The 13,959-nt window shown below is 46.7% G+C and overlaps 1 protein-coding gene across 1 annotated transcript in view; it reads right to left on the minus strand.

Moving 5' to 3' along the window:
• Positions 1 to 8,321: 8,321 nt before the first annotated feature.
• The window catches only part of LOC135815379 (B-cell linker protein-like), a 15,469-nt gene continuing 9,831 nt past the window's right edge, over positions 8,322 to 13,959 (minus strand). Inside the window, exons 11-17 of the mRNA XM_065328670.1 lie at positions 13,159 to 13,274; positions 12,811 to 12,832; positions 11,984 to 12,039; positions 10,623 to 10,700; positions 9,949 to 10,037; positions 9,533 to 9,590; positions 8,322 to 9,297 (exon numbers count right to left, since the gene is read on the minus strand). Coding sequence (XP_065184742.1) covers positions 9,199 to 9,297; positions 9,533 to 9,590; positions 9,949 to 10,037; positions 10,623 to 10,700; positions 11,984 to 12,039; positions 12,811 to 12,832; positions 13,159 to 13,274 — 518 coding nt within the window. The 3' untranslated portion in view covers positions 8,322 to 9,198. The remainder of the gene's footprint in view (positions 9,298 to 9,532; positions 9,591 to 9,948; positions 10,038 to 10,622; positions 10,701 to 11,983; positions 12,040 to 12,810; positions 12,833 to 13,158; positions 13,275 to 13,959) is intronic.

Raw genomic sequence — 13,959 nt, forward strand, 5'->3', positions numbered from 1 at the left:
ATGCCCGACCGGACCACGTCGTCATTACCCCCGTTATTTCGCTTCTACACGTAGACCAATGTAGACCAGGTAGACCTGCTAGTGCTAGTAGACCCAGGTGCTCGAAGTCCGTACATGGTATCCTAAGTTCGTACGCCCATAATTTCATGTTCTGTTATTGTATTCGACTCAAATATTTTATGGAGGGGACAGTGTGGTATGTTCTCCTCGCGTACCAATTTTCAGGGATCTACGATAAGCAGAAGTCCCATACCACGCGAGTGGGTTTTCGAGTGCCCATACGAAATACAAATTGGGTTACATTTCATGCAAAAATCAACTTTGCCAAGACCGATTTCGAACGGACACAGCGTCAAACAGACCTTCACTCAATCATCAAGAGCCAGCTTAGAGCTGACAATGGCCAGAGGAGAAGAATTTACAGAGAACCACCAATTCTTGCAGAAAGGTTGACACTCCTGGCATCTCCACCACTGTTTTCCCGCGGTTTTCACAGCGCAGCTGCTTCTTCTCTGAGCCGACTAAAACAGCTTGCAGTTCGGCAACAAACTACGCTTTTGCAAGAAATACTGGTGGAGGCACATGCCAAACATATCCCTTCGGTGCTTTCGTCGTAACCGAGGGATTGCAAGTTAGCAATTAGCAGAAATATGTGTGTATTTCGAGTCACCTCTGATCAGTACGGACTTAGAGTACCCTCCGCGACACAAAAATTTGATATGAAAAATCAGCGAACTCCAGAGAAACAGATCGGATCGAAAGATGGCCTGGTTCAATCGAGCCTGGCCTGAGAACAAACTTGGACAAGATACCTTCCATCCACGAGCAGGATTCTGGCAAGTGATCATTGCTAGTGTGAGTTTCAGCTCGGCAAACACACACTGTAAAAGTGTACGGACTTCGAGCACCTGGGTCTACGAGTAGTAGTATACTGTATAGACTAGTCTATAGGTCGCATATCTCGTGTTTCGTCGGTGTCCAGAAATGAAGGCTTTGGCTTTGTGGCTAGGGAGTTGTGGATTTGTGGGAACATTCGGAAATCGCTGCTACCGGTATCGCATCGGCACCGTCCATGCTATGTTGAGACACTTGGTAGATCTACTACCTGCGAGAGGGTCAGTAGCATCAACATGATCAAGTGCAAGAAAATCGGGAACTTTTAGTCTTCCTACAAATCCTGTGATCACGGCTTCAGCCCGGATTTTACTTCGAAGATCTTCGCGATGGTGTAGATGGCACATTGTAGATCTACTACTACTAGCCAAGCCTACCTACTATGACTAACTTTTTTCTGGAAGTATTGGTAATACCGGTAGTAGTTCTGCAATCTGCAGCCAGCGTCCGATCGAGTCGGGGGTACCAGTGAGTCCCAGCAATGATTCCAATGTACATGTACATGTACGTTCACATGTGTGTTCACGCGACGCGTGGCGCTGATAGTGACGGTAAGTGCGAGCGTAATCATTATGTTGCACAGTATGCAGTGTACTATGGTACTAGTACACAAGTACTACTAATCCTGCGAACAAACATGGTTCAGTAACAAACATGATCATAGCGGATAGAGCACCAAACAAAACAACAAGTACTGCGTAGAGTAGCGACTAGCGAGCAGTCACAGTAGCGGATAATCAAGGCTAGAGTAATTCCGGTAGAGCGGTGTCATGACAGAACACATCGGTCATGTCATGTGTGGACAACGGGACAAACACCCTCACGTTTGCCAGATGGACAAGTTTCCTGGTAATTAAATGATCTTTGAGGGTGGTGGCGTTCCTACGGATGCGGAAAACTCCATCTCCAGCCGAGTATCACGCTAACCGAGATTTTCTTAAAGGCACAAACAAAGGCATCGCTGTTGTGTTATCCGGTTTCCCCGAAAGTCGCGAAAGCGGGCCAACATCAGTGAGCCGTAAAGTTAACATCATCTTCATAGTCGGGCAGCACGGGTACGGGTAGACCACTGTAAAACGAAGTTATTATTACTGGCACGAATATACGGATTATACAGAACAGCGATCCGGATTTTGTTTTCGAGCTGCTTGTTCCAGCTGCCCTGCAACAGAGGCACTTCATGAATGTGCGCGTTACACTATACATGTACATGTACATGTAAATTATAACCGTACTTCCCCACATATACTGTATACTGTATAATACATGTAATAATAAGCGCGCATGCCCTTATGTTATAGATAAGTTTTAAGCGAAACTTTGCTGTAATTAGTAAACAGTTTTTTTTGCTGTGTAAACATGTCCAGGGTAGAAGCACATGCGCTTATATGTGCGGAAGTACGGTATGCGCATATGCGAGCACAACATTTAATATGCGAGTGGCTCATTTGCACCTCAGACAGAAGTCACCAGTGATCTTGCCCATGGGCTTTCGGGCACTTGATTGAAAGACCAAGGCGGGCAAGGGTGAAGATGGACAGGAGATACACGATGGTGACACCATACCATGTGCAGTGGCACATGTATGGCGGCATGGCTAGTACTAGTACTAGTAGTAGTAGTGGCATGTCACCTGATTAGCACTGCACAGGAAGTCGCATGAAAGGGCTTACACACACATGTACTGCACACATGATAGTGGACTCCCTGCCGGCCTGCTGCTGCATAACACCTGTGATATTAATTTTACAAATGGGTGACACCATAAGGGCATAACCATGATGGGCAGCTATGGTCACATGTAAGACCCACAGTCACACCTTCAAGACACCGTCTACTTTGAAGTCTTGGGCAGCAATAGCATTACATGTGAGAATGGGATGTCTCACTCTCAGGAGTCAGGGATGAATATGATCAGAATGGCCAGCTGCTAGCCTTCCTTCAACACGCCATAACTTCATAAGGCATAAACTCATCAAGCAGCACTTAGCTGCTCCAGTGCTTGTGCATACCACATGCATCACACTTCAGAGTTCAGTACAGACAGTAGGGTGCTGCCACCACGTACCATATATACCAGGCATGGTGCTATATCCTATCAATACTCCCATGTATTACCACACCTGTGAGAGCGTGGTCGGCCATGCAGTGTAGACTGGCTGTAGGCAGGTGCTTGCAAAATGTAGCCAACCCTGGCCTTGGTCATGCTTCAAGGCATGTTGGCAAGAGGGCACCTCAAGGACAAGCATAACATTATTATTTTACTGTAAAAGCCATTGTTCTAACGAGCCGCAAATATAATGATTTCCTAAAATTGACCGGTTTGCATGTACCAAAGGTAACGATTCTCACTCAATCTCAGCGCTCACTACCAACGGTATAACCCAGGGGCTGGGCAAACACTAACACTACAGTACTGCACTCTCCTCTCTCTCCCTGTCTCTCTCTTCCAAGGCGTAACGAGAGAGCTTGGAAGCTCAGGGCCCTGCGCTATGCTTTGTTGCCTAGCTCATCGTGCATGTATTGTTGTTAGAACTGATGGAAATGCTTTTTCCTTTGATTAGCTAAATCATTGTTTTGCAAAAACGTTTCAATGAGATACTGAAGTACAAGTAACGTCTTCTGCATAGCTATGGGACCGGCGCTGACTCTGCCGATGACGGGCGTTCTGGAGTCGACGGGATGTCTGTCCTGACGTTTCCTGGGACCGGCGCTGACTCTGCCGATCACGGGCGTTCTTCTTCTTCTTCTTCTTATTATTATTATACTGACGGCAACTGACATCCATTCTGATTGCATTTACTCGTCTCCCTACTTCGTATTTCTTTCCAGAAAATCTCCCCATACAGCAGGGAGTCGTTTACATAATATGACTCCCTGCTATACATCTACATGACTGTATATACGTTATAATTATTATGCTATCGGCCTACATGCGATTTCCGGGCTGGTCGACAGGCGGCCCAGCCAGCCTGTTAGTGGGATCTCGGCCTCGCACACAAATCCACACAAAATTTAATGTTACTGCACTGAATGCATTCCCCCCATACACTTCGCATATATACTCATTCTCTTGATGGTACCGTACTCTTGATGATACGGGACAGGTACGGGATAGCGCCAGGCATGTCGATGGCACAAACAAACAAAAATATTGTGGCCAGCTGTCTTTGCTGGTACGGTACAGTACGGGATAGATACAAAATAGCGCCAGGCGTGACACAAACAAACAAACACACAAACAAACACCAAATTAAAGCTGTGTGGACCCTGGCTAGCGCCAGACGTTACTGAAGTAACGTCTTCTGCATAGCTACGGGAATAAATAACACTAGTCTTCTGCCAATACCAGGGCAAAGGCACATGTCAAGCAGAACTCCAGCAGTACACCAGTCAGTTTACTGTCAGTTGCTGACTCACACAGATTACACACAGAATACACGCACACTGGACACACAGGCATACAGGTGGATCGATGGGAATCGCCTCGTTCAATGTCACAAGAAAACTGTTTTACAATGGGAGGAAAAAAACAAAGACTGAACAAAAAACACACAGTGGTATTGCCATAATATCTGCTACGCATGAAACATCAAGTTAAAACGAGTGACTTAAAAGTGGATAAAAGACATAACCCATGGGACAATCACTGCCGCATAGAAAAACTGAGCTTTTTCAGACATAGCCGTTATAAGGGACAAGCAGTGAATCTGAATCAAAATCACACATATGGTGACAGTGTACAACGATAGCATGTACACAAGACGGAGACAGAGACAGAGAAAGGGAGCACTGAAGACCGAGCAAAAACGGGACGCTGGGTGAAGGCGAGGGGTGCACGTCGTTTATCACGGGGATCTTTGCTCTTGTGAACCAGGCGGCATGGTAAGCAGCACTAAAAAATGAATAAAATGAATCTAGACTGAGTGCTATTTGTTAGCACAGGTGCACTGGGATCTATTCGTGCGGTATTAATACACGCATCTGCTTCTGTAGTCTGTACATTGGAGCTCACAATCTGGACAAATTATTTCGTGTGAAAAGCATTATTCAAACTACTCCTAGCTAGATCCTGGCACCACCGTCTTGGGCCGGGCCGGGGTATTTCGAACATGAAATTGGCTGGGTGCATCATAGTTCACGATTTGTTCAGGGTCAACTCACCAGGGAGAGCTGTGTCGGTGTCCTTGTTGCGCGTACCACCATTGGCAAATACTGTTACAAATACTGAGAGGAGGCCTGTTCCATTCCTTGTTACTTCTCTAACCTCCTCAGCTGCCGTACCGCGGGAACACGCCAATACTGCGCCGCACAGAATCCAATTTTCCACAGCACCGAAGAAATGTATCCAGAGTGCGAAACCGTACTTGGTCTTCGGGATGATCTTTTCTCTCTCGGCGCTTCGCCATCACCACATACACGATCGCCACCGTGAGGGATGCCACTGACTGGATGATAATTACGGGAAGAAGAATAAGGAACAGAATTGCATCAATTGGCCAGATCAAGAGACGCATCAGGCCACTTGGCGTTTCGTAGTCTTCCTCGCTCCCCATCATGGAATGGAAACAAGTAATGTGAGGAGTAGCAGACACCGACTTCAAGCTGAATACTAGCACTAGTAGTAGTAGATAAAGGACTTCTAAAAATCTCCTCGATGAACAAACAGTTACTGATAGACTAGACTTGAGTCTTGAATGAAAGCCTGATGGTGAATCGTCCCTGTCAAAACTCGAAAATCGTTCGTAGCCGACCGTATACTCTAGAACTACGTGTTCTTTTTGTTGTAGATCGTAGATCTACGAGCGCCGCGTCGCCACGTCGTGATCACTGATATGATCGCCACATGCACAGTGCACCGCCTGATCAGTACAGTGTGCATGTTTCATGGTTTGACCCTGGATCGGATGATCTTTGCAAGCTTGACCTGCAATGACGTAACCACATCTAGGCTACTACTACAAAACTTCAAAAGAAGATTTTAAAAGTCATGCACAAGTACAACTAGTTACTTACATTAATTTTTACAAGTGGGGGAAGTGCACAGGCATTTTCTCAGTCTCAGACTCAGGCCAGCTACTGTACCTCCGGAACCAGTTACCTGTCTGTATCTCTAGCTCTCTACTATCTTACCTGCTTACTGCTCGAGCTTACCACAAAAGACTACAACTTACAAGTACATCGTAACAAGACTTATCAGTGTCAATGCCTATTAATATTATTGCAGGTGGTGAGGCTCTTTTCTACCTGTCTGGATCTAATCGATCACACTTTCCTTTGACGTTTTATTGTCTCATCCATGTGTCTGGCTAATTTATTCTATCCCCCTCCCCCAGCAGAGGCCGTTCAACATTTTCTTCAGACTTCTTGACTCACACTTCCTGTGAATCCACACAGGCGGGTGGCCCGATTCATAATAATACTATAATCAGGGATTATTGTACTAGTTCCTGAATAATAATCAGGGAGTAGTACAATAGTAGTACATGTACAATAAAATACCAAGACTGCAAGAGAGACAACCTATCACATCCCAACAGCAGCAATGTGAATACAGTAAAACCTGTCAAGGCGACCACTCGGATAAGGCGACCACCTGTCCAAGAAGACCACTGAAACCAGGATCACGGGATGCTATTTCCAGTCAAATGACCCTGGATAAGGAGACCACCTGGTAACAGAGACCGCATTTTGAAGGTCCCTTGAGCGGTCGTCTTAAAGACAGGTTTCACTGTACAAGGCCCGATACCACTGGTGTACAACTAAGAGCTACGCATTTCAGAAATGTACGATGATTAATTGATCGCCTCCTGTATACGCGTACAGTTCCGACAGTACGACTCGCAACAAGGCCCCGTGTAGCTAGCCACTACAATTGCTTTCGAAGCCCCCAAAAATAAAGGGTAAACTGACAGAAGTACGACTCGTACGAGTACATGTACACTGAGACTGTAAAACGACACGACAAGCACTGGGGGGGGGGGGGGGGGGAGGGAGGAGCCGGAGAGTGAAACGAAGGACTTCAAAAATTATATTCTACGAGTACATGTATGACTGCGCTGTAACTACATGACTGTAGTGTAGTATGCTGTGCCCGGTCTTCATGGTCTTCCAAACGAGCAGAGATGTTCAAGAAGCGAAGTGCCAAGGAGTAGATACATGTATCTACGAGGGGAAATCAGACAGACGTACTCAGGATGATTTACCGGTAGTATCCTTTGACTCTTTCAAGTCCTGCAGAGGGACGTAGCAGCTTTCGCCATGCCTCTATACTGGCGCGTCGGAACGACTTTGGAGGTGGGGCGGCCATGGAAGGGGGTCCGGGGGTCCTCCCCGGGGAAAAAATTTCAAAAATTAAAGCCAATTGCAAGCATTTCCGGGCATTTGGTGCCATTTCAGTGTACGGTAACTACAATGAAAGACTTTTTGATTCTGCAAAAACCAAGAAGATGCTACGATCGGGGACAAACATTACCCTCCCCCGGGAAAAAATTCAAAAATTGGAGCCTATTGCAAGCATTCCCAAGCATCTGGTGCCATTTCAGTGTACATGGACTTTTGATTCTGCAACAAACCACGATCGGGGACAAGGATTTGCCACGTTTGCGCTTAGATCTTCGCGCTTTGTTGCAGTGTGCTAAAAAAAAAAAAAAAAAAAAAAAAAAAGGCCGAAAAAGGGGGGCGGCCATGGCGCCCCGGCCGGTGCGGTTCCGACGCCCTTGCCAACTTGAACTGGCCCGGGCCTTGCTATACATGTAGTCAAGGAGGTAGTGGAGTTGGTATGGCCCACTATGGGTATTAGCAAGAGTCCATAAAGTGTTTATAAGGACTCTTATAACTATTATCCAGAGTCCATATTCCATAATCCCCCGGCCCGGGGGATTATCATGATTATGGACTCTTGGTATTATGGAGGGGCGTGCTCGAACCGCAGGAAAGTGTGTGGCTGATGTGAACTGCTGTCCACCATGGTCCACAGGAACATGACGTTGGAAAGCGGTCGGGATGCCAGCCATAGCGGAGGTGCATGGCATCACGGAACTCAGCCTTGGTGAGGTCGAATCCTTCGTTCAGGGTATAACTTACTATAAGGGTTTGGAAGATTGAAGTGGGTGAAGAGGTTGCATTTTTTTAGATGGTACAGGACTCCCGGGGCCCATCTGCAGGAACAATGAACAACATGCACGGCACTTCAAGTAGAGGAACTAGAGGCTAGCATATTATTGGGCTATGCGAACCTATCTCACAAGGGAGAGGTCACCTAGATTTCCCGCAAAATCGCAAAATCCAATAATTTTCAGAGCGGCATACTGAAACAGTGAAAGATGATGGCCAAAATGGGCAAATACCCCACCAATAAAATGGCCATTTCTTGCTCCATGCATCTGTACTAGCTGTAGAGGTGCTGAAGACAACAAGAAGACCAATCGGTGGACCAATTATTTTGGTATTGAGCTACCTTTTAAAAACACGCAAAAAACGAAATTAATCGGATAAGAACTAAGAAACGTAATGATATCGATATCGAACTTTTCAACATTGACTCAAACATAACAGCACTTTGTAGTTCTAATGGTTGATGGCCTTCTCTCACAGACAAGTACATGCACATCTAAAATAAATCAGCAGGCAAGTGAGGTATAGAGACCGGAGAAACGAGCAGCTGTGGACACATGCGCATGTGCGCACAGCGCACTGAAATCATAAGCCGGGAAGCTGGATAGAAAACGGAAATGGTTAGAGCGAGGGTTCAGAAAGCACACAATCACAATAATTATAAACATTTCAATCACTGTTGCCTATGTCCTAAAGTGGGAGAGGCGCAGCAGTATAATCGCAGGTCCCGCGAACTGTGAAGGTACTGTCTATAATTTCCAGGTGTGCGGGACAAGTCAAAACCGATAAAAAAAGGAAAAAGAAGAAGCAAGGATGCGCAAGGTTAATACTTCAGTAGTGTCAACAGCAGCTGGTACTGGGTGGGCGGGGGCATTGTTGACTCGTGCAGATTGAAGTTATGCCAGAATTTGGAAAAAGCGAAATCCAGAAATCCAGCACCGGCAAGCGAAAATCGCATCTGCAGCCGACTTTGGCCCACGAAACAAACAGAGGACTAGTGTGTTTGGTCTGGGGCTGCACAGTGTGGAGCAGCAGCAAAGCCACTGCTGCTAAAGTGGTGGTGGCGACGGCAGCAGCAGCAACAGCAGCACACGCCTGGGCTCACACGCCTTGCCTGCTTCTGGCACTGCGGGCCAGTAGGCATACCGGACACATACAGGAGACACTGCATCTTTCCAGGTATCATCATCACCTGTAGCCATACGTCAGCACTGTGAAGCCACCGGATTGTAAATTGATCGGCTCGCACTTGTGATACGCAACCATCTCCACCACACTGATGAAGAACTGGACAGGTTGAAAAGGAAAAAAACCCGATGAGCACCCCAACAGAGCCACAGTGCCAAAACACCAGTAATTAAGCATTTAACAGCGGTTGTACCGATATCATAACGCAACACCCAACAAACACGCATGCAGCAGCTTACTCACTGTATATTTACAACGCATGTGTGTGCATGGCAGGGGCAGCAAATCACTGGGAGCGTTTACGTGGAAGATCATAAACAGTTTAGAGACTTACCTTTTCGCCCATTTTTTGCTCGCCAAGGGCAAACATGTTGTCGTTTCGCCGCCGAATTCTACATAGATAAACACACACACACACACAGTAGATAGACACAACACACACACACACACACACACACACACGCACGCACACACACACACACACACACACACACACACACACACACACATACACGCACGCACGCACACACACACAGTCAAACAATGATGCAGGTTTGACAACTTCAGTATTCTTAGATCTAGAGCTGCACACCGCCTGGTGCCTATACTTGCCTCACACGATCAGATTTCATAGAGCAGCAATCACGGTACTAGTAGGACCATTACTGAATGTGATGCATGCTGTACCAGAGGCACATATGCATTATGCAGGTCACTGACTCACTGTGCTGTGCTACGGAGGAGGCTTACCGTAAGTGGCGCACGTGTCCTTGGTAGAATAGCGACATAGAGTACTCGCCAGGCACCTTGGAGCTATTCCGTACCACAAACGCACCGTCCTGAAACACAGCATTGACACAACAACAACAACGACAACAACAAGAACAAGGACAAGGACAAGAACAAGAAAAACAACAACAAGAACAAGAACAAAAACAACAACAATAAAGAATTCAAACAACAACAACAACAACAACAACAATAAAGAATTCAAACAACAACAACAACAACAACAACAACAACAACAACAACAACAACAACAGGACACGTGATCAACAAACTACAAGGTATGTGTGCAGTGCAAATTCAACATGAATTGAATAAAAGGAAATAGAGGGCCGACAAACAGGCATGGGGCTGGAGGCAGACAGGGAACAGCCCACAAAGTCACTGTGCTAGAACGGAGCACTCTGGTGTGCAAGCTAACTAGAACGGAGCACTCTGGTGTGCAAGCTAACTAGAACGGAGCACTGGTGTGCAAGCTAACTAAAACGGGTTCCGGTGTGAGCCCTTACTAGAATGTAACTAGAAGAAAAGACATGCCGTGATCAGGCAGTGACAGCCGGGACCAGGGTCAGATTCAATGCATCAAATACACGCACGTCATGCCCGATTCTATTCACTAATGGTGACACGGAACATACCACTTGAGCCTGCTGCAATATGTATTCAGCTTGCCGACGATCCATGCTGGGATTGTAGTAATTCTGGGTCGATATGTCCTGCAAGAGATAAACACATCCGCAACAAGCAAGGGCACACCTCAACTACTGTACTTCTTGAAATACATTTCAATGCGCTTACTTTTTTCCAGCCATTTCTAGGTACGGGCCCTATCACAGACCTCGGCATTTTCAGCTCCCGCAGAGCAAAACCGGACACACTTCAGTGTCAGAAGATGCCTGTTCTCTTTACCATAACACCATGTTGCCTGACAGTGACATCACCAGCAGATATCAGAAATTTTACATGTCAGACGAACAAATTCATCACTGTTCGAACAAAAACTGATTCAGCAAATGAGGTTGAACGAACCCATGGAAATAGGGGTCATGTCTGAGACACTCTCAGTACACTGTATATTTTCAGCCCAATCTGAGAATTCAATGCAGCAGCACCCAAAACTGTCCAGGATATAGCTAGGATGGCCACTGGGCACTGACCCACTTCGATTGCCATGCATTGCTACGGAAGTCAAGGGTGGCAAGCGAACGATGATGCAGTGTACATGATTGAAGTTGGTACGCTGATCATCACACCGATGACAACGTTAGCCATGCGTCAGATAGCCGAGGGGAGTTCTTTTCGGGGGGGGGGGGGCAATTTCAATCACCTCTCAATCCCCGGGCTTATTTCCGGGAAACACGTCCAGTAGGGCAGTTACAATAAGCTTGATATTGGCTACATGTGCACATGAAACATATGTAAAGCACCCAGCCGCCTGAGCCGGTTAAAAACATTCTTCGCCGTTCATTGGACTTCATTGCGATCAGTTTGGCCATTACCTCTGAGCTCCGCTGGTGACACCTAACAAAGTCGAAACAGCCAGCTGCCCGGAGATTGTGCAAAACACCTGCCTGTACATCTACACTATTATCAAGAGTATAACCCCCCAAGAGTGTGCAACTCCTGATACCCTCTCTATGGGGTGCGCCGATGGCGAAAACTCACATCACGTCGTGCAGTGTCGCAGTTGTACGTTTCCAGCCCGCTTTTAGCGAGCAGCGGAGTAATAAAAGAAGCATTCTCTGACAGAAACTCACTGCGGGTATGCAAATCCCCGGCATGATCATGGCAGATATTCGGACTGCGCGCACGCTATCCTTCGCTTGTACGTAGTACGAACGTATCTGAGACACGTGATGTGAGTTTTCGTCGTCGGAGACCCCATATGCAGAGTTGCACGCTCTTGGGGGGTTATATATATTATACTCTTGCCATCATGCAACAGAAGGCTGGAGGACACTACAAGGACAATGCCGAGGTTAGTGGTACATGTACATACCTCAGAATTTGTCGGAGCCTGGATTTGCGATGTAGCCCGACCTGGACGAACTGAAGCTGAACACGGTAAAGCAACAGACGGACACACAACACAATGTTGCATACGCACATATAACAGATCATGCAGCCTTGCTCTGCACTCGGCCTGTTTTTAATAAGGTCGACGTTTTGCAAGGGGCTGGGGAATGAGACAGCAGCGGTGACCTATGACATGTGATCTCCTGAAGGAAGCAGAGGCGCGATCACTACTGTGTTCGTAGTGCTGTAAGCTTGTGCCACCCCAGGGTGCGCTACGCTGTGGGATATTTTATGCTGTGCTACCCCAGAGTGCTATGCTGTAACCCTGTGGTATTATGCTGTGCCATCCCGGAGAGCGTTATGTTCATGACGTGAGATTTCACTTGCCACTACTGTAGTATTTGAGTAACACACCACTCTGCTGTCAACCAGTACTGGTGTCATGCCCTGAGTGTGACAATTTGAGATGCACTGAGATTTTGAAAGTCTTTCAGGAATTGCGCAACAGAGAATAGTTGCACAACAACGTAGATACTACTTTCTCAGGCAGACCAAAGGTTGTCGCTTCCATCTCAAAATTCTAAAATACTTTGAAGTAGGCAAAATGAAAGAAGAAAAACTGACAATACATGTAGGTCCAGCCATCGGACGAACCGAGTGGCTGAAACTGGAAATAGTTTCTACCGCTGTTAGCACGGTGCTGGCTTTTTGCCAGTGTTCAGCGTTGCGATACATGTGCGTCTACAAATAATGCCTAGCAAAGTGACAATTTTAGTGTGTCAGAGGGAGCAGTAGAGAAGAGCAACTCACATGAGACCGGTGCCGCTTGTCGCTGTGGAATTTATGCAGAACACAGACACAGACACACAGACACGCACACACACACACCACACACACACATACAATGCACTGGATTCAATACGCCGTCATGGCTACAAAACCAAGGTGGAAGTGTGCGTGGTGTGTGTGTACGTGTGTACCATTAGTCTGTTGGCTCTATCACTATCACAGAGTCTGACATATTTTGCAGCCGGGGAGAGCGGCAGCCGTGTGTTCACCAAGAAGCACCACTGCAGTAAAACTAAGTGCAAGCAGAAAAATCCTACATAAATGACCACCCCCGAGCAAAAGGACAGACATGGCAATGGGCAAACTCACCAGATCGCCGCGATTCATCAGCGGCGTAGTAGGTGTTGAGACGGGCACGAGGCCGGTGGGAGATGTTGATGCACGTGGCAATACGGACCTCGGATTCGATGACTTCGCCGACAAAGCTAGTGGATACAACACGCATGCACATGAACACAGAGTTTTATTAATGGAAGTTTCACCAAACATAAAGTATTGTTGAGTATGGGGCCATCCTGGCTAGGGTTTACCAGGCGTTAGCGGCCGTCGTGAGTTCCCTTCGGGAACGGACACGGTAATTTCCTTTTTTTTTATGAGGTCGCCCAAGGTTACTGTATATTTTTTCACTTGGGGATTGGTCGATTTTAGGAATTTTGTTTAAGAAAGAATTATTAAATAGAGACTTAGTTGGAGGAAAACACATTAGCACATGAAGAGACGAAGCCAGTTGTAAATCTGAAGAGGCCTTTCGTACCAATACTTCTCAAATCAGTATGTGGTGATGTGACGAAGCACAAGGATGCCAATTTATTTCTCGCATAAACTCCTTGATAGATGGCGTTCAGGCGAACCATGAACCAACCTGTGTTTTGTGTGTGTCAAGCACGATGGTTTGCTGCTGGGAACAGAACTAGTTGACATTCAATGAAACTAGTTCCGACGACTGCATTCAAGGATGTAGTCCAAAGGGGTGACGCACGAGTGCCTACATGCAATCCTGTACCTTCGAGTCAGGACCACAAGAACTCAAGCTAGTCATGTAGTTCAAGTCGCCACTGTAACACGCGTGTCCATACAGAGATGTCAGGAATGACCTACTAGTATACTAGC

This window comes from Sycon ciliatum, chromosome 4 (assembly GCF_964019385.1).
Source record: "Sycon ciliatum chromosome 4, ocSycCili1.1, whole genome shotgun sequence".
NCBI lineage: Eukaryota > Metazoa > Porifera > Calcarea > Leucosolenida > Sycettidae > Sycon > Sycon ciliatum.